This window comes from Myripristis murdjan, chromosome 16, assembly GCF_902150065.1.
Source record: "Myripristis murdjan chromosome 16, fMyrMur1.1, whole genome shotgun sequence".
Taxonomy (NCBI): Eukaryota; Metazoa; Chordata; class Actinopteri; order Holocentriformes; family Holocentridae; genus Myripristis; species Myripristis murdjan.
Genome location: NC_043995.1, coordinates 34,746,091 through 34,767,280, shown reverse-complemented (window position 1 = coordinate 34,767,280; position 21,190 = coordinate 34,746,091). Strand labels below are relative to the sequence as shown.

Genomic DNA, 21,190 nt, shown 5'->3' with positions numbered 1-21,190 from the left:
GATAATGGAAATTATCCCAATTAATGGTTATCCCAGTCATCAATTAATCTCACGTGTTTTTATTCACATTGGACTTGGTATGAATAGATCTTTAGTGTGGGCTTTAAGGAAAAATCCACCTTAGATCCTCATAGCCACTGTCAGTTTGACGTAATCAAAAATCTACAGATGGGGAAGTGTGAATTTCTATATAGGATGTATGTTTTAGGTTAGGGCTGGGATTAGGGTCAGTTTTAGTGTGTATGTTTTTATGCATGTGTGTTTCACGGGCTGCTAAAACTTCCTTTATTAAATCTGAAGTTACAACAGCAAGAGCCTGAAACAAGATTTCCCTAGTTAGATTTCCAGAAGCAAATCCTGACTAGCTTTAGCAACATAAATAAGTAACATAACATAAATAACATAAATAAAGGTCGTATCTCAGATGAGGAAATCTGAGATACGACCTTTATTTATGTTACTTAGCAACAGACAACACCTTTCTCATCATGCTAATGCTAACATGCTGACTGCTGATGCTGTTGCGTTAAATTGCTCATCTCAGCAAGCAGACATGTTTTCTGACCTCGTCCTCGTCCCGGACCCTTCCCGCCCGATCTCGGGGTTCCCTCCCCGGGCGGCATCTCTTCATCTGTCATCTTAGCACTCCTCCCTTCTCCTGACTCCTCCCCCTTGGCAGGCCCCTCCTCCTCCTCCTCAGAGTTGTCCTCCTGGGAGCCGGGGGAGGTGGGGGAGGCAGGGGAGTGGTCCTCCTCAGAGTCAGCATCTCCACAGAGCCTGCCCTCGGAGGCGAGCCATGTCAGCTGCTTCATCGTCTCCTGTGGCGAAGAGACGGCGGTCAGACTTGGCACGGGCCAACAGTGACACAAACAAACACCTGAACACTCACACCTGAATTCACCTGTAACTCTGGAACAGAGAGCACAGACTCCTCTGAGGCAGACGACATCGCTTCCTCCTCATCTTCATCCTGTGTCAGGTCATCAAAGTCCTCCTCTTCCTCCTCCTCTCCCTGCCTGTCCTGATCTCCATCCCCGTCTTTCTCTCCGTCGTCGTCCCGCTCACCGTTGCTCTGTGCCTCGTCTCGCTCGCCATTCTCATCCCCTTCTCCGTCCTGGTCTCTGTCTCCGGCTCCACCTCCCTCTCCCCCTCCTCCTCCGTCTCCTGCCCCGCCTAAGTCTCCGTCTCCGGCCCCTGTCCCCCCCGCCTCCTGCTCCTCCTCTCCTCCATTAGTCATGGCAACATACCCGACACTCCACTTCCTGTTTTCCTCCTCCTCCTCTTGGCTCCGCCCTCCCGGAGAGGACAGGGGACTCAGTGTCGATGCCGATGATAAACTTTCCAGCTCCTCCATAAGCTCCTCCCCTCCCCCCACCCTGTTCTCTGCGCTTCTAGAACTCTGCCTGAGCCCCAGAGCATGCTGGGAGTCTCTGCTCTGAACCAGGAAGTGGTCCGGCTTCATGGTGGCACTCGATCCACCCCCTGCTGGCTGGTCTGGGACAGTCTGGGAAGAGGGGGGCGGGGCTGGAGGGGGGACAGTATGGTGTCTGTCTGGTTGCTTGGTGAAGGTTGGCGCCCTCCTGCTGCTGATGGGCGGCACTATAGTGAGGATGGAAAGTGACTGGCTGGTGGCGCCACGCGCAGAGTGGGCGGAGCCTGGACAAACAGCAAACGTTGGCAGCGTCTGAGGAGTAGGAGGCAGCGGGGTCATCTGGGTTTGTTTTGCAGGCACCTCAGCCAACGGAGTGATGACTTGTGAAGAGGCACCAGGCACGTGAGCTAAGAAGCCAACTGGCTGCTGGTCTGCCGGGGCTTTGGCGAGCGGCGGCAGCGAGGCGGTGTGGTTCAGGGTGAACATGCGGGTAGACCTCTGGGTGGTTTGGCAAGCCGGTTTGCGGAGAGGGGAGGGGTGCAGGCGCAGGGTACAGCTGTCAGGCAGGGTGAGGGGGTAGCTGCCGGACACCAGTCGGGTCTTCTGGATGATCTGCTGACTCTTCTGCGAATGAAAATTAAAACACAATCAGGAACATCAGAAAGGCACCCGCTGCTCTGTGATGTCAGGGCTTTATTTCAGTACGAGACCTTGAGCCAGTTCGGCAAGACGGAGACCACCCTGTCCACCGGGGGGCGCTGCTGTCCCGGCAGTACTCTGCTGCATGCTACGGGCATCAGCGGGACCACCCGCGACTGGCAGAACAGCTGGGAGAAAAATGACATCATTAAGTATTAAACTTGATGATAATGATGATGAGGTCACAGTTTCAACCCAGATCATACCTGAGTCATCAGTCACATGATCATTATGTCAGATAGTAGTAAGAGTGAAAAATCTACAAAATTTTCATATATACATACAGTGGTGGAAAAAAGTTTTCGGACACCCCATGCGTTTGTGAAATATTGCATAAAGAATCACTCTTAGGTCTTCAAGTGCAATTTCTTTTAGTGCAGTCACAGCCAAAACACTAAACAAATAGGGCTGGGTATCGCCACTGACCTCCCGATACGATACGATTCCGATACACTAGGTTCCAAGTCAATACGATTCGATATCGATATTTTAGTTATAACACCAATTTTGCTTTGGTAATGGAAAAGATTCTCAAAGAACTAATGCTGTAAATTCAATTGTAAAAGTAACCCTAACCTGGTGCATAATTAAATATTACTATTTACATTAAGAAAGAACTGACCATTAAACAAATAGTTATACAACAAAATGTACTTTTTACTGAAATAGTAGTGCAAACAGTTTTTGGGTCGGTACATCTGGCTCATGGTGCATGCAGTGCACATTTTTAACCTGGTTACCACCTATTACCAGTGTGTAAACAACTCAAATCACCAGCAGCCAACCAATATAAACAATAATAATAAAAAATGTAAACAGACACTAGACCCAGACCCAGACCCAGATCAGACCAGACCAGGGGTCCGTTTCACGAAGCAGGTTCAACAAACTCCGAGTCTTACCCTGAACTCTGAGTTGATCTACTCTGATCTACTCTGTTCGGTTCCAGAACAGCTGATTTGAGTCAGTTTTATCAACTCGGAGTAGTTTCACCTGGAGGTAAGCGCGTGCACCACAGCTGTAAAAAGACAGCGTCAATGGAGCCCCGATTTGACGAGTCACCATGACAACGGGGAAGCGTCGGGCTGCGTTTTTCACCCCAGCTGAATTGGAAATCTTAATGTATTCATACAGCGAGTTTGAACATGTTTTTTAAAGAAAGTGCAACAAAGCAGAGGGAGACGGCGTGGGAGAACACTGCTGCTCGGGTCAGTGCGTAAGTTTAAATGGAGTCCGTTGCAATCACAATAATATTACAGGGGAAAACTGCTTGAATGGTAGCCTATTAATTTATTTCATTTAGGTGCAATCCCGCGGGGGAAAAGCGCACTTGGCAGCTGATATAAGGACGGATTATGTTGTGTATATAGATGATCGACTGTGATGTGAAACGGTAACGCTCAAAAAGATAATTGTCTGGAAATGCTAAAACATCTATGCGCGGTCTTATAACCATCTCCCAAAGAATATTTAATTCTCAGCGCAGTAACACCGCACCTTCATCCACGGGATTGTTGTCAAAAGGACATGCCATGTTCGTGAAAAAAAAGTCGCCACCTAACTACTAATGGACTAATAATAAAGGCCTACCGACTGTTTTTTTATTATTTTTTTTTTAAATAACAGACGGCAGAATATGCCACGCCAAAACTCACCTGCTGACTGAATGAATGAGGAAGTTAAATACCGTGTGTGGCTGTAAGAGAGCGGACACAGAGAGGAACTCAGAGTTTCACTCGTTTCAGGGTTAACAGACTCAGAGTTTTCACTAAACCTGCTTTGGGAAACGGACCCCAGGCCAGACTCTCTCTCATCTCTCTGAAGCGGATGGCCTGGATCTAGCGAGATCTGACTGCGATAACGGTGCACGAAGCACTAAACCACGCGAGACTAAAGAGGTTAACCAAACAAAAACACCAAACGGGTAAAATCTATTGCATTTTAAAATATCGATACTGGGATTTATGTATCGATTATCTTTTCTACACAAGTGTATCGATATAATATCAAAAATAACGATATTTTTAACCCACCCCTATAAACAAATCCTAAAAAAGCCATTAAAAACTTAAAATTGATTGGTTCCATAAAAATACAGAAGAAATTTTGAGTACTGGGTCATTTTGGTACCAGTGATGAAGGTCTTTCTTTTTATTTAAAGACACAATTTTTGTTGCCGAGCTTCGTGTCTGTATAAAGCAGCACATCTGAAAGTTCTTCAGAGACAAAAATGGCTAAAACAAAGAACCTAATGCAGGAAACACGCCTGAAGATAAAGATTCTCAGCCAGGAAGGGTCCAGCTGCCGCCAGATAGCCAGGAAGTGCAGATGCAGTCCTTCAGCAGTTGGATCCACTCTGCAGAAATACAGACGAACCAACAGCTTGGAAGACAAACCAAGATCTGGGCGTCCAAGGGTTTCTTCAGCAAGAAATGACCGCATCCTGATACGCATGTACAGCAAAACCACCGAATGACATCACAGGAGCTTCAGCAGCAGTGGTCAAACCAAACTGGTGTCCAGTGTTCCACCCGCACTGCACGTGGCCGACTTTTAGATCATGGCTTAAGGTCCTACAAGGCTATCAAGAAGCCCCTGATCAATGAGAGACAGAGGTTAGCCCGGCATCGTCGGCCCAGGCACACAAGAACTGGACAGCCAGGAACTGGAAGAAGATTCTGTGGTCAGCCGGGTAGTAGTGGCATAGGGACTACAGATGAAAACTAGCCTTCTGGCTAACTCTAAACTAAACTAAACTAGATGAGTCCAGTTTCCAGCTTGTTAGTTTTTCTTGTAAACAATAAACAAAAAATATAATTTGTATTTGTTTGTATCTGTCTAATGCAGCCACACCTTTTGAAACACAAAAAAGATTTTTCCACAAATATTTCATGATAATATTTGAGATTGTGTAAAATTTTAAGGGTGTCCGAAAACTTTTTTCCACCACTGTGTGTGTGTGTGTGTGTGTGTGTGTATATGAAAATTTTGTATAGGTACACTACCAGTCAAAAGTTTGGACACACCTTCTCATTTAATGTTTTTTCTTTATTTTCATGACTTTATTTTCATGACTATGTTGTTGAAGTGCGGGACGAGTCGGGTGCACTGCGGGACCGTGTCTTTCTCGAATGCCTTCTTTCCTTTCTCCCTTTCCGCACCACCTTTCCTCTTTTTTCCCCTGGACTTGGGGAATTAATTTATTAACTTCTATTCAATCATGCAACCTTTTCTTCAGACACACACACGCAAGTCACGACACCCCCTCCTCAACATGCCGCCTGTGTTTATAGCACACTCGGACTGTTGGGGCGGGTGTTAATCAAAACAAACCAATCACGTCCTCACAGCTGGCCTCTGATTGGCCTGGCCTGTCTCTCTGACTTTAAAAAGTAAAAGGTCACACTGGCGACCTGTCTAAAACAAAAACAAAAACAAAAACAAAAAAAAAAAAAAAAAAAAGAAGAAGAAGAAGAAGAAGAAGACAGGCAAGCCACCAGGCCAGTGACAGGCTGGCGCTTTGGGAATTCTCCCGGTTTTCCTGATATACAGTCCGGGCCTGCCAGCAAAGCCCCCCCACACCATCACACCTCCTCCTCCATGCTGCACAGTGGGAACCATGCACCTTTTCTGCGTCGCACAAAGACAAGATGGGTGGAACCAAAGATCTCAAATTTGGACTCATCAGACCAAAGCACAGATTTCCACTGGTCTAATGTCCATTCCTTGTGTTTCTTGGCCCAAACAAATCTCTTCTGCTTGTTGCCTCTCCTTAGCAGTGGTTTCCTAGCAGCTATTTGACCATGAAGGCCTGATTGGCGCAGTCTCCTCTTAACAGTAGTTCTAGAGATGGGTCTGCTGCTAGAACTCTGTGTGGCATTTATCTGCTCTCTGATCTGAGCTGCTGTTAACTTGCGATTTCTGAGGCTGGTGACTCGGATGAACTTGTCCTCAGAAGCAGAGGTGACTCTTGGTCTTCCTTTCCTGGGTCGGTCCTCATGTGTGCCAGTTTCGTTGTAGCGCTTGATGGTTTCTGCGACTCCACTTGGGGACACATTTAAAGTTTTTGCAATTTTCCGGACTGACTGACCTTCATTTCTTAAAGTAATGATGGCCACTCGTTTTTCTTTAGTTAGCTGATTGGTTCTTGCCATAATATGAATTTTAACAGTTGTCCAATAGGGCTGTTGGCTGTGTACCAACCTGACTTTTGCACAACACAACTGATGGTCCCAACCCCATTGATAAAGCAAGAAATTCCACAAATGAACCCTGACAAGGCACACCTGTGAAGTGAAAACCATTTCAGGTGACTACATCATGAAGGTCATTGAGAGAAGGCCAAGGGTTTGCAGCGCTGTCAACAAAGCAAAGCGTGGCTACTTTGAGGAATGTAAAATATAAAACATATTTAGAGTTATTTAACAGTTTTTTCTTTGCTACATAATTCCATATATCTTGCTTCATATATTTGATGTCTTCAGTTTGTATCTACAATGTAGAAAATAGTAAATATAAAGACAAAACATTGAATGAGAAGGTGTGTCCAAACTTTTGACTGGTAGTGTATATGTGTATAGGTAGAGGTGAACCTGAACGTGTAACATGGCGTCTGAGTGAGGGGCGGACCTTGATGACGTTGTCCTGCGGGGCGTTGGGACCGCACATCTCAGAGATGTGTCTCCTCACGTTCTCATGTTTCTTGCAGAGCAGGAAGGAACTGAGCAGCTGCTCGGGCAGAATGCTGCACTCGAAATGCCTCAACCCCAACACGATCAGACTGCACAGAGGCATGATGGGACACACAGAGGCATGATGGGACACAGAGGCATGATGGGACATGAACATTTCTCATTACAAAGAGAGTAAGAAAGTAAGAAAATTCAGTTCACAGATCCGCTCCTTACAATCTGCTGATGGTGATACTGAGTGTGTGTGTGTGTGTGTGTGTGTGTGTGTGTGTGTGTGTGTGTCCGCACCAGTCCTCTCCACTAGTGTATATGGTCCTGGATCTGTGGGGATGCAGGTCGGGGTCCAGGCTGCAAATAGGAAGTAGTTCAGGGTGCAGGAAGACCGACCGTGTGGCGAAGAGCCAGGCAGCATCGGCCGGCAGTAGAGGGTAGGCCCGACCTGCACACACACACACACACACACACACACCTGTCAAAATGAGTTTTCTAAAGCAGACCAAAACGGTGCCTGTTGATTGGTTTAAAGTAGGGCTGCACAATTAATCGAATTTTAATCGTGATCACGATTTTGGCTGCCACGATTAAATGTGCCTGATCGTCGGCAATATTTACATTTAAAATGCGGCTCTGCTGCGTATCTAATCAAGCACTTTCTCAGCCAGTAGTCAGCCAACCACCAGGGGGCGAACACATGGTTAGGGCTTCATTAAGCTGCCTAAATAACAAGCGAGCGCACCCTGCAGCGGTGTACTGTATTCAAGCACGGAACGGAGCGATCACACTAGTCAAATAATTTTATTTTTTTATTATTAAGCATTTATTCTTATTTACAGTTTCATTTTGCACTGAAAACTGTTAATATATTGTTTGTTTAAAAGTAGTGCAATAAAAATACAGATGCTTTCCCTAACATGATGAATAATCGTGATGAATAATCGTGATTACAATATTGATCAAAATAATCGTGATTAGCATTTTGGCTATAATCGTGCAGCCCTAGTTTAAAGTTACATTTATTTTATAAGAGCTGGGTTAGAGCCTCTGAGGTCTGATAGACCAATCAGCATGCAGGACCCAGACAGGCAGTTTTTTTATTAATTAATTAATTTATTTTTTTTTTGGAGAGTTAATTTTCCTGTAAACACAAAGACCAGCTCACAAGAGCTACCATCACATTGCTGACTGGCAGTCGGGGGTCTTACTGCTGGTGGCAAGGCTCATGCTGGGCAGCAGGCGGCGGCGAACTGCAGGACAAGGACGGCGAGGGGGCGGAGCCTCCTCTCTCTCCTCTACCTCCTGCAGGAGATCCAAGGCCTCCTGGAGGTTCAGAGCTCTGAAGCTGCTTGGGAGGCCTAGCTCCTCCCGAAGCCCGGAGAACCGCTGAAGCTCCTCCTTCAGGAGAGCAGCAGAACAACATCATGTTATCACACTTTTCACATCAGGCAACCAATAATTACCTCCACACAATAAACCAATAATAATCCAATATTAATAATCCAATAATCTTCATCTCACAGTTTGAGGCTGCATGTTTGCTGTGTTTGTGTCTGAGTCTCCTCCCTCATAAACACACAGCTCTATTCCTGCCATGTGATTGGCTACTGGTCATCGTGAAACATTTTAAGTTTTTTTTATATTTATGTTAAGGAAGACTATACTGAAATATTTATTGATAATGCTTTATTGACTGGCCCTTCTCACCAGCAGTATAAATATGTATGTGTGTATGAGTGTGTGTTAGTGTGCATATGTGTGTGCGTTGGTGTGTATGTGTATGTGGTGGTGTGTATGTGTGTGTTAGTGTGTGAGTGTGTATTTTGTTCATAGTGATGTCACCTTGTGATGCTTTAGTTTGTTCTGGTAAGATTGTAAAACAAAGTCGCGCCTCAGGAAGTTGAACTTAAAACTGAAGATGACTGTGCAGCTGTTTGGTGATGTCACGGTGATGTCACGGTGACTCACCAGGTATTGTTTGGTGATGCTGGCCTCGTGGTTCAGGGCTTCAATGTGGCGACTAAGCAGGTGGACCTGCGTCAGCAGCTGGACGTGCTGAAAGACAATCACACAGTCCAGTCAGGTCAGAGGTCATGTGGCCTCAAGTGTTAGGATTTGGGTGTTGGGTGTTGGCTGGGCAGGTGTCAGGTGCCGGATGTTGGGTGTTGGCTGGGCGGGTGTTAGGTGTCGGGTGTTGGGTGCCGGGTGTTTGGTGTTGGCTGGGCGGGTGTTAGGTGCCGGGTGTTGGGTATTGGCTGGGCGGGTGTTGGGTGTGGGGTGTTGGGTGTAGGCTGGGCGGGTGTTAGGTGCCCGGTGTTGGCTGGGCGGGTGTTAGGTGTGGGGTGTTGGGTGTAGGCTGGGCGGGTGTTAGGTGCCCGGTGTTGGCTGGGCGGGTGTTAGGTGCCGGGTGTTGGGTGTTAGCTGGGCAGGTGTTAGGTGCCGGGTGTTAGGTGCCGGGTGTTAGGTGCCGGGTGTTAGGTGCCGGGTGTTGGCTGGGCGGGTGTTAGGTGCCGGCTTGGTGGGTGTTGGGTGCCGGGTGTTGGGTGTTGGCTGGGCGGGTGTTAGGTGTGGGGTGTTGGGTGTTAGGTGCCGGGTGTTGGCTTGGCGGGTGTTGGGTGTTGGCTTGGCGGGTGTTAGGTGTGGGGTGTTGGGTGTTGGCTTGGTGGGTGTTGGGTGCCGGGTGTTGGGTGTTAGGTGTGGGGTGTTGGGTGTTGGGTGTTGGGTGTTGGCTGGGCGGGTGTTGGGTGTTAGGTGCCGGGTGTTGGCTTGGCGGGTGTTGGGTGCCGGGTGTTGGGTGTTGGCTGGGTGGGTGTTAGGTGCCGGGTGTTGGGTGTTAGGTGTGGGGTGTTGGGTGTTAGGTGTGGGGTGTTGGGTGTTGGCTGGGCAGGTGTTAGGTGTGGGGTGTTGGGTGTTAGGTGCCGGGTGTTGGCTTGGCGGGTGTTGGGTGTTGGGTGTTAGGTGCCGGGTGTTGGCTTGGCGGGTGTTGGGTGTTAGGTGCCGGGTGTTGGCTTGGCGGGTGTTGGGTGTGGGGTGTTGGGTGTTAGGTGCCGGGTGTTGGCTTGGCGGGTGTTGGGTGTTAGGTGCCGGGTGTTGGGTGTTAGGTGCCGGGTGTTGGGTGTTAGGTGCCGGGTGTTGGGTGTTAGGTGCCGGGTGTTGGGTGTTAGGTGCCGGGTGTTGGGTGTTGGCTTGGCGGGTGTTGGGTGTTAGGTGCCGGGTGTTGGGTGTTAGGTGCCGGGTGTTGGGTGTTGGCTTGGCGGGTGTTGGGTGTTAGGTGCCGGGTGTTGGGTGTTAGATGCTTGTTGCTGAGGTCTGGGACGGCCGACCTGCTGGACCTGCTGCTGCAGCTGCAGCTTCTGTCTTCGGTCCAGGTAGAGGGCGGGGCAGATCCGGCCTGGCACAATGATGGTGCTGGCGGGTGCCCGTTGCCCGGGCACACTCTGCAAGCTGAGGTTGTCATGGTGATGAGCGGGCGTGTCCTGCAGGGCCCTGCGTTGCTGCAGAGCCTCGTACTGCTGTCGTACAGCCCGTCGGCGCTCCGTCAGCAAGCTGTCGAGCGGAGCCTGGAAACTGCATGGAGCAGATTTAGGACAGAGATTAGGAACGCAGAACGTGTCAATAAGCCACGCCCACATCTGACCTCCTGCCGCCATTGGGCTGCAATGTATCACAGATCTTACAGCTTGCAGTTTTAATTTTGGCAACTGATTTTGATTTAGTCTTATGACTAAAATGCATATTAGCATTAGTCACATTTTAGTAATCTGAATTAATGTTCGACAAAATCTGTACAAGTTTCAGTCTCATGTTAGTCAAATGCATTTTTGTGATTTTTCAAATATCAACAAAGTAACTTTCCATCAAGCACACACACGTGTGGAGTGGGAGAACAGGACCTGAACTTGTTGTTGCTTTACTATAAATCAAGAAACAGAATGTTCTTTCATTAGCTGTTAGATTTATTTAGCTGCTCCACGTGCAACACTGCAAAATGCAAATAGTGATTTTAACACAGACAGATGATCAAAAGAACATCAGGCCCGCCAAACAGCAGCACAGGGTGTCTCTTCTGTTCCTGTTGTGCATTGTGTTTTATTTCCTACAGCATTATCAGTAAAGTGTGTCCATACATCTTCTTCTCTCTGTGGTTTGAATCATAATGAACCCTGTGAAGCTGTGTGGCCTCAGCTCCACCCTCACTCAACCAATTCAGCCACTGACAGGGCAGCACACTGCAAGCTTATATTTTGAGAGACACGCCAGATGAGGCATTTTTTATCAGTCTCTTAACATTTTTGTCCTGTCTCATCTCATCAGCGAAAACCAAACATACATGTCGTCGTAGTTATTATTTATCTATTACTTATCTATTTTTAGCTCAGCTCGTCTCGTCTTGCTCATGGAAAAAAAGGTCGCTGACGAACATTTTTCGTCATCATCTATGTTGACAAAATTAGCAGTGATGGCTCAGATTTGTTTTCAATCACAAATCAGATCGGCCACCATGTTGCATCTGTCTCCTCCTGCTCACTCTTCTTCATGGGTTCTGTGTGGAGAAGCGGCAGCAGAGGACGGTTCTTTTCCTCCCAACCCAAACAGTCACAGCACTTCTCTGCTGCACCGTCCCAAAGGGAGGCCGTGCACGCGCACGTGCATACGCGGGCCGCTTGTGATTAGCATCTGCAAACATTTTTATGGACGAGCTCTCAAATATGCCTCTCTTCTCACAATTCTGTTCTGGATCAATCAATCGACTGACAGAACGTTAACTGATCATAATTTTGAGTTAATCTGAATTCTGAACGAGTGATTATTTCAGTCAGTTCAATTCAATTATATTTTTAATTATCAAGGAAAAGAACAAACGGTGGTCAAGAGACTTCTCAGATTTAAAAAAAAAAAAAAAAAAACTTTCTCAATGCCACAAATCAGTTGTCCAACACATGGAAACAACATTTTCAAATTGGAATAATTATAAAGATTAGATTATAAAAATAATATCTGAATGTAAACATCTGACAGTCTGTTGAAATAATAGCAAAAAAAAAGCCTGAAGTAAGACAGGCAATAAAATAGTTCTATGCATAAATAAAGAGTTTACACAGAATAACAGCATCTCTGTCTTCTGCAGTCACCATGGAAACGCTCCGCCTGGGCGATGTGTTTTTTGGTCTGTATTTTAACACTGAAACACTTAAATTTTATTTCAGCGACTGAACGTCCCTCTGCAGAGACAAAACAAAGCATCACTTTTTTAACTTTCCTGTTACACTAGCACTGACTCTATGGGAAAAAAAAAATCACATTTCCTTTTTTAAAGTTTTAACAGTTCAGCTCAGTTCAGACTTTTACTGTCCTAAGAGGGGAAATGTGTTGTGGCTCCCAGTCTCAGGCCACTCTGATTTCAGCTGATCAACTTTCCAGCTCCTTTGTTTGTTTGTTTTTCCACATTAAGGTCAAGGAAGTTTTCATCATACCAGTTAACAAAATCTGGCAGGGCGCTACCATGGTCCAACTCTGACTCTTGAAGGAGAGTCAGAAGTGCTGTATCGTCTGAGAATTTTACCAAGAAGCTGCCCTCTTTGCGAGACCTGCAGCTGTCTGTACACAGGATGAAAAGAAGGGGAGATAAAACCCTGTGGGGAGCCATCTGACAAAACTCCATTAACTAAAACCTGCTGCTTCCTATCAGTTAAAAAGTTTAAAAGCAACAATAAAAACTGATCACGTAAATTAAAATAAGAGGAAAGTCGTGCGGGTGCATCTCGTTAAAAGCTGAAGAGAAATCAGCCTTGTCTTGCCTTCCTTATCAGGGAGACATCTCCACTGAAAACATGTCAGCGTTGTTCAGATTTTTACTTATTACTGTGCAATATGTGTGTTTATGTGTGTGTTACCGTAAAGCCTGCGGGACATTGAACTGGGGCAGGTTCTGTTCTGGCACCTCCACCTCCACCTCCACCTCCTCCTCCTCCTCCTCCCCCTCCTCCTCCTGCTTGTTTCCGGGCTCCTCTTGGAACTGAACACAAACACCAAACACCAGAGGCAGAAACAGACTTATTCTATTCTTATTCTTAATCTTATTCTGCAATAAAACCTCAGGTCAGTAAAAACCCGTCTCACCGTATCAAACAGCTCCTCCAGCAGCTCGTTCACCTCCCTCTCTGAAACACAGAGGAGGCAGCTTCAACACATGGAAACGTGTGTGTGTGTGTGCTGCTCAGGTGTGTGTGCAGTTCTTCAGGCTACACAAACATTATATTGCACCTTTAATCTCACCAACTCAGTTTCTAATTCACCATTAGATTAGATTAACACATTCGTCTATGATGCATTTTCACTTCTCAATCCAGAGGAGAGACACACACACACACACACCCTGCTCTCAGTGACAAAAGGAGGAAGGAGAGAGGAGGAGGACAGGAGGAAGAGGAGTAAAAGAGGAGGAGGAGGACAGGAGGAAGAGGAGTAAAAGAGGAGGAGGAGGAAGACAGGAGGAAGAGGAGTAAAAGAGGAGGAGGAGGAGGACAGGAGGAAGAGGAGTAAAAGAGGAGGAGGAGGACAGGAGGAAGAGGAGTAAAAGAGGAGGAGGAGGACAGGAGGAAGAGGAGTAAAAGAGGAGGAGGAGTACTGGTGATGCGGACGGCGCGGTCAGTCCTGTAGTCCTCCAGGTCGGGTTCCTGCAGGTCGTCCAGGAAGTTGTATTCAGGGTCGTCCTCGTCGTCTCCTTCCTCTAAAGGAACAGACAGACAGACTCGTCGCTTTCTCATCATGTTGCTAGGTAACCAGCTTCAACACAACAACGACCAATCACAACACAGTGATGTCACAGAGTGACGTCACACCCTGACCTTCGTGGTCAGAGGCCATGAGGCCCTGCAGCCAGCGAGCCCAGTGGCGGTCCTCCTCCTGCAGGGCGGCGCTCTCATCGTACATGTCGGCCGTGATGTCAGGGGCCAGAAGCTCCGCCTCCAGCCGGCCCAGTGGAATATCCACCAAAGGACGTTTGGAGCGTGTGCGGTACGCCAGCCCGCTGGCATCATCGTCATCATCATCATCATCGTTCTCACCCTCTACGGTCAGAGGCTGACAGGAAGTCAGACGATAAATAATCAATAATCCATCAGTCAGACCAACAGTCTGATACTGCTGTGTGTGTGTGTGTGTGTGTGTGTGTGGGGGGGGGGGGGGGGGGCAGGAACATTGTTACATCACTGTGATGTCACCACACAAAGAAGCGTGTCACTGCCTGCATGAGGCGTGTCATATCAACATCAATAATCATCAATAATCAATACTATCAGGTCACATGTTCAGGAAAAAGAGTTTGGCAGGAGGAGGAGGAGTTTACCTGGTAGCCAGGGCAGGTGGGGTTAAAGGTCAGCTCCTCCTCCACAGCATGGAGCCGCTCCAAGAAGGAGGAGTCTGCAGGAGGGCAGGGAGGAGCCTCCACCCTGGGGTGTCTGGGAAACGCAGCCTCCTGAACAGAGAGGTCAAAGGTCAGAGGTTACAGGTCACATTGGTCAAAACAGTTCTCGGGGTCTGCCGATGTTTAGTTGTGGCTACTGGGGACAAGTAATTAGTGTCAGTGTGATGAACTTTATGAAATCCAAGTGATGTTTTTGTAAATGCAATATACTGGAATCAGGTCTAACGTAGGTTGATGTGTATCTGACCATCTGACATTTATGATTTAGGTTAACAGCTACACTTCAGAGGTGCAGTTAATGTGAACTAGGTCCTGTACTGTTTATGTTCTTGTCTTTATTTTGTAGATTGGTGTGAGTTGTTTTTGGTTGTTGTTTGTGTTTTTTGTAATATACTGTAATGTAAAGATAATTGTGTTGGGTGTGGACTCCAGGAAGAATGGCCTTAGCCAAAGCTAATGGAGATCCAAATAAAGATAAAGGTCAGAGGTCAGAGGTCAGCATACCTTGGTGGGGCCGTCAGTCTGCTGGGCAGGTGCCTCTCTCGATTGTGAGCCCTGTGGCATTCTGGGAGATGAGCCCATGCTGTCTGCATCACTTAGAAATATCTGCCCTCACACACACACACACACACACACACACACACACACTTAATTACAGATACACTGTGCTGTGATGTCACTAACCTGAACCCTAAGTTCACAAAATCAAAGTCTCTAAAGGTCAAAGGTGACTTCTCACCTCCTCCTCCTCCTCCTCCTCCTCCTCCTCCTCAGGACAGTATTCTTCATCAGACGAGTCTTCATCATCCTCCAACAGGATGTCCACAAACTGAGGTGGCTGAGCGCGTGCACACACACACACACACACACACACACACACACACACAGTTGCTGTCAGCTGATATGTGTGATCAGGGTGTTCAGGTGGAGGCTCCACCGTGTGATTACCGATCTCGTAGAGTCAAAGTGATTAGAGTGATGACACGGGGTTTACCTTCGCTCTGGCTCCCCCTGTTGACATGTTCTGATCAGAGAGAGAGAGACAACCATCAAAACTTTTTTTAAACACCTGATCCAAGCATGAAAACTTTATTTAAACATCTGATCCAAACAGAGGACGTGCAAAGACACACAGGACCGCCGCTCACCTGCTGCGCCACCTGCCGCAGTCGGGCCCGTGTCATCTTCGGCTCCTGCAGGAAACACACACACATTGTTGGTTTATATCCACACACATGCACATGCACACACACACACACGCACGCACACACACACACACACACACACACACACACACACACACACACACACACACACACACCCTAACACACACAGTGCACAACACTCACAAATATAGGCAGGTCCTGTGTGGCCTGGATGGCAGCTTTCATCATGGCCACCACGTGCTCATGGGTAATCACCTCCTGAGGAGACAGAAGCTCGTTAACATCTGAACATGTTAAAGCTGAATGTCTAAAACTGCTCGTTAACGTCTAAACCACAGAACCTGAATGGAGCAGAACATTCACTGGACTGTTTGCTGTGGTCGTTTGGCTGAGAAGACACTTGTGCCAGCGCAAATGTTGGGCAGTTCAGAGTCACACCCTCCTGAGACCTGAGAAGCCATGTTGTGCCGTGCGGTTACAGTTATGGCTGCCAAAAGTAGTTAATAAACGATAATATTTCCCACCATCTGGAATACAGACATTAGGGTTACGCCGTTCCGACGGTCCTGCTGTGTTGATCTGAATGGGAAAGTCTGTTCTACTCCAATTCAAGTTCTATGGTTAGGGTTGAGCTCACATGCAGGATGGTGCGGACGTTGCTGGACGTCAGGTTGTGCTGCTTGGACTTCCTGTCCAGGTCGATGTCGAGCTGTCCCAGCTCATCGTCACTTGACTCGCCGCTCTCCTCCCATGGCCTTCTGGGAAACACATCGTCCAAGACCCTTGGCTTGTCTGCGTGCAGACACGTGAAGAGATGAAGATATGATGTCAGACTACTGGCTCCGCCTCTTTCCGTGAGATACATACTGACCCATCATGTCTAACTGAGATTGTTATATAACCTGCAGAGGCTGGGCCACAGCCACACACACACACATTTACATACTATACACACACATACACACACACACACACACACACACACACACACACACACACACACACAACCCTTACACATGTACATAATATACCACATACATACCGACACTGCGCATGCAGATCTCTACTGTCCTTTTTCATTTCCTATTCCCATCTTGTTTTTGTATTTCTGGCTTTGGTGTTAAATTATTGCTGGTGTGACATTTTGAATTTCTGCTTTGGGGATCAGTAAAGGTAACACTAAAAGGTAACACTAACACTAAAATGTAAAACACATGGTTTACATTTTAATGTTAAAGTTTGGAGTGACGCTGCATCTGCAGATGTTCCTGTCACCTGACACATCGCAGCTCCACTCCTCACAGGATTCTCCTCTGTCTGGAGTCCTGCCATCCGCCCTGCGAACACACACCGTCTCCTCCCTCCTGTCCGGTCTGGGAACACACACCGTCTCCTCCCTCCTGTCCGGTCTGGGAACACACACCGTCTCCTCCCTCCTGTCCGGTCTGGGAACACACACCTTCTCATATCTCCTAAGAATTTTGGGCTGAACGTGCCAAACATCCGAGTCCAGACGTCGCTTCTCCTGAACAGACACAGTGGAGTTTGTCTCATTAGCATTCATTTTTTACTGTAACTACAATTCCTACTAAAGTTCTATAAGGTTTCCACATAGAGCTGAAGGGAGGTCAGCAGGACTGTTTGTAGATTCTTGACGATGTTTCAGTTCTTACGATACGATAAACTTTATTGTCCCACTCAGGGAAATTCGTCTTGGACTCAGCAGCTGTGCCATAAATGCCTTGACAGCCACAATAACAAACATCATCAGCCGTACCATCACCAGCAGTATTGCACATAACCCATAACATAACACATACATACATACACACACTATACATACATGATACATGCCAAAAGATCACCATAATAAAAACACTGATGAATCTGATGGAGGTTGGCTACTTCTGCGTTCCGCCCGAGTCAACTGGATGTTTCACCCACAACCCCAGAAGCGCTCCAGGAAAATTGTAGATATAGATGGAAGAAAACACAGAACTAGCGACAGAAGAAGAAGAAGACTTCTTCGTCTGTATTTCCGGCAGACCAGACGCCTAAACGCGTGCTGCTGCCCCCTGCAGGCTGAGTGTCCCATTACATAAGAGAGTGGAATACATTGAAACACAGGAATATGCCAAGTAACATGTAAACGGAATATTCCAGTTGCTGCAGCGCAGTGACCTTAGCCGGAATATTGAGCCGAACCGGAATATGGTGTGCATGTAAACGTACTCATTGTCTGCACAGAAATGTATGTAGTCTGTTATTACTTCAGTGGCCTCATCGATCTCCAAATTAGAGAATATGTCCCAGTCTGTGCAGAGGAAGGATCCTTTGAGTGTTTGTGGTTTACTCCTTTTAAAAACAGAGTTTGACAGTGGGGGAAATGGTTTTGCAGTGTATGCATTTTTTATGTTACCATAACATTTATCTAAAACTCTGTTGTGTCGTGTGCCGCATGTCACATATTGCTCAAATCCAGGGAGAGATAGTTCCAACTTGCAATGGTTAAAATCCCCAAGAATCACAATCGGGGCTCCAGGTGTGCGTTGCAGTTGTTGGTGAACGCGATCTGCTATTCTGGTAGCCACTCTTGCTGCGTTTCCGCTGGGGGGAACATACACAGCACATATTAAAACATTTCCGAACTCCCTCGGTAAGTGGTGGGGTCTCAGAGACAGGCACAGTCTCTCTCACAGTGGTGGCCTGCCCATTTGATGAGAACCCAGTGGATCGAGGTGCACAACTTGTGCACCTTTTTTTCCAAGTTAGGCCGAGTATTTTCTTTCCCTTTCTTCTTCTTCTTCTTTTATAAAATTAATACATTTTACTTAGACTTCTTATTTTAATTCTGTTTGTTTTTCTCACATTTTTTTCAATTTGAAGAGAAGAGAAAGAATGAATTCTTCTTTTTTTTCTTTTTTTTACTCATGACTCTACACTGTCCAACAAAAAAATGATCTTGTAGCCTGATGTAATGATTTTTAAAAATATCCACTATAGTTTCCATTAGTTTGCTCATATTTAGTATTTAGGCTGGCTGCCCTGAAAAGTCCACATGAGAGTTGGTGCCAAATGTTTTACAGTCTTTAAGTGACAGTGAAATAATATTTTAACCAGCAGAATAATCACGAGGCGTCAGAGGCTTTATAAAATGAAATATCAAAACCAGTTGAATCAAAGTGACGATTCTGATGAAGCTCAAACTGAGGGCAGCGGCCCAGCGAGGGTCGCCCCTCACTGTGAGAGAGGGCCAGTTCCTCTGCAGGAGTGCACGGCTGAGTGGGAGACACATTCATTTACTGAACACACAAATGTTACTGCAGTCAGATCTACTCGTGCCGTCATGGTGGGGAAGTCAGATTATAATCCCACTAATTTACGCATTTACACAGTCGGCGATTTTTTCCCAGCATTCCTTGCGGCTGCAGCTGTGTTGCTTTTTGCCTGGATGATGGATTTTTATTCCTCGTATTTATTTCAGATTATTGTCTGCTCCTCCGTCGTAAAGTATGAGGCTCGAACACAAACAATCTAAATAATATGGTAATGTGGGTATTGGAACCCAGGGGCAGTAGGCAAGTCGGCATGTTCCGGTTCTACTACATTCGGATCTACTTTCCAGTAGTGGTGGGTGTGATTCATCGAAATTGCGATGCATCGCGATGTTTTCTTGCATCGATTTGCATCGATTTTTTCACGTCGATTCTTTTCCACCAAGCCCAGAAAAAAACGGGTACCCGGAACAAAAAGTAGGTAACGCGCGCGCCACCCGGACAGTTTAGTAGGTGGGACTAGGGCTGGGCCATATGGCCTCAAATCAATAGCACGATATATTTGAGCACATCACCCCGATAACTTTAAGTGGACGGTAATTCCCGGGGGGCAACGGCAGCATAATTTCTAGCTCCACAGCCAGTTTTATTGACAATATGCCTCCTACTTGCTATAACTGCTGTATTTACAGAAGTCAGACATGCAAACTCCTCTGAGTAAAAAAAGGTGACAGTGTCACGGTTGTCCGGGGGAGGTACCCCACCCCCCATAACGGGAGTTGCTAGTTAGCTGGAAGACTTGGCCCTTACATAGCAAGCATATGCTTAGAGCTAAATGGCTAACATTAGTTAACAAGACAAGCAGACCATGCTGGAATTAACATTAGAACTAGCTAACGTTAGCTGGCTAATTAGCTTGCTATCTTGCTAATGGAAATTCCAGCATCATATGGCCCGCTTGTCTTGCTAACTAACGTTAGCCATTTTGCTCGAAGCATAACGTTATGCAAGGTCTAATTTAACGTAAGGCGGTTCCTTCAAACTAACGTTAAAACTTTCCATCGGACTTGGAAGCCAGGTGTCATGTTGGGAGCTACTCCCAGATTACATAGTCAAAATATTTTGTGTCTTTGAAAAATAATTCCTCGTCAAATGTTCAAAAAATCTTTATTTTGAGAGTGACATGAGTTAATTTATGGGCTGTTTATTTACAAAGCTAGCCACAGATTAACACAAAGTCAGTCTTGCATGGAAAATAGCTGTAAAAATCGCAATAATCGAAGAATCGTGGCACCAATAATCGCATCGAATCGACAAACACTGTAATCGCTATAATCGAAAAATCGAAGCTCCCATAATCGAAATCGCATCGAATCGTGAGATGGAGCGCCCCTACTTTCCAGCGTGAATAGGAAAATAACAAGAAACGAGATATCTTATTTCCTCTGTGTACTAGAACTAGGTTCTTTATATTGCTGTAATCCTCTAGCTAGCTAGAGCAATAACTTGGCAGCAGTTTGGAAAATAACTCCCTCTGTCGCCTCCACGCGTGGGGAGGGAGGCGACTAACTAACCCTAACCCTAACTAAGGTTACAGTGACTAACCCTAACCCTAACCCACCAACTAACTAACCCTAACATTTACCCACCGACTAACTAACCCTAACCCTAACTAAGGTTACAGTGACTAACCCTAACCCACCAACTAACTAACCCTAACCCTAACCCACCGACTAACTAACCCTAACCCTAACTAAGGTTACAGTGACTAACCAACCCTAACCCACCGACTAACTAACCCTAACATTTACCCACCGACTAACTAAGGTTACAGTGACTAACTAACCCTAACCCTAACCCTAACTAAGGTTACAGTGCCGGTTAGCCCATCCAGGCACCGCTCCTGGCCGATTACACGCATCTGATAGCGGTTTAGCCGCCGCTGTTAGCCGCTGCTAGCCGCCGCTGTTAGCCCGGCCAGCCGCCGCTGTTAGCCCGGCCAGCCGCCGCTGTTAGCCCGGCCAGCCGCCGCTGTTAGCCCGGCCAGCCGCCGCTGTTAGCCCGGCCAGCCGCCGCTGTTAGCCCGGCTCACTGCCTCACAGGCGCCCGGTTAAACTCAGCCGGTCTCTCTGCAGAATCTGTCGCTTGTTTCTGAACCTGCGTCTTATTTATTAAGCGAGCGAAAGGAGAGTAAATGTGAACTTACGCTCAGACTCGCTCCGGCAGCCATCAGCCTTTCCGCTACATGACCGGTGTCAAGCTCGCGACAAAACGACAACTTCCGGACGGTCGGACGGCATTTTTCCAAATAAAACACCGCGTCTGACAAGGTATCCTGACAGTAGGTATCCAGCAGTATCCCGAGTTCTGCTGCAAACAGAAAAAAACCCAGAAGACAAAGAACAAACAAACAAACAAAAAGATTCAGGAAATGTATTTCTCCAATTTGTCTAAAAGCTGTGACGACACCAGAGCAGAGAAAACTCACCACAGACTGTGCAGAATGCCTCCGCCAGAAAATAGTCCCTGAATGTTTACCAAAATAATTTAAAACGTCACAACTTGCA

General features: G+C 46.8%; 1 protein-coding gene across 1 annotated transcript in view; it reads right to left on the bottom strand.

Annotated features, from left to right (window-relative positions):
* gon4lb (gon-4 like b) overlaps positions 1–20,933 on the bottom strand; it is a 32,109-nt gene extending 11,176 nt beyond the window's left edge. The window contains exons 1-21 of the mRNA XM_030072158.1: positions 20,830–20,933; positions 16,624–16,873; positions 15,986–16,140; positions 15,532–15,606; positions 15,331–15,375; positions 15,177–15,206; positions 14,922–15,020; positions 14,687–14,788; positions 14,105–14,233; positions 13,605–13,839; positions 13,385–13,486; positions 12,877–12,917; positions 12,651–12,772; positions 10,080–10,323; positions 8,725–8,811; positions 7,965–8,154; positions 7,051–7,201; positions 6,701–6,851; positions 2,083–2,199; positions 902–1,996; positions 566–818 (exon numbers count right to left, since the gene is read on the bottom strand). Coding sequence (XP_029928018.1) covers positions 566–818; positions 902–1,996; positions 2,083–2,199; positions 6,701–6,851; positions 7,051–7,201; positions 7,965–8,154; positions 8,725–8,811; positions 10,080–10,323; positions 12,651–12,772; positions 12,877–12,917; positions 13,385–13,486; positions 13,605–13,839; positions 14,105–14,233; positions 14,687–14,788; positions 14,922–15,020; positions 15,177–15,206; positions 15,331–15,375; positions 15,532–15,606; positions 15,986–16,140; positions 16,624–16,873; positions 20,830–20,853 — 3,697 coding nt within the window. The 5' untranslated portion in view covers positions 20,854–20,933. The remainder of the gene's footprint in view (positions 1–565; positions 819–901; positions 1,997–2,082; positions 2,200–6,700; positions 6,852–7,050; positions 7,202–7,964; positions 8,155–8,724; positions 8,812–10,079; positions 10,324–12,650; positions 12,773–12,876; positions 12,918–13,384; positions 13,487–13,604; positions 13,840–14,104; positions 14,234–14,686; positions 14,789–14,921; positions 15,021–15,176; positions 15,207–15,330; positions 15,376–15,531; positions 15,607–15,985; positions 16,141–16,623; positions 16,874–20,829) is intronic.
* Between the last annotated feature and the right edge of the window lie 257 nt (positions 20,934–21,190).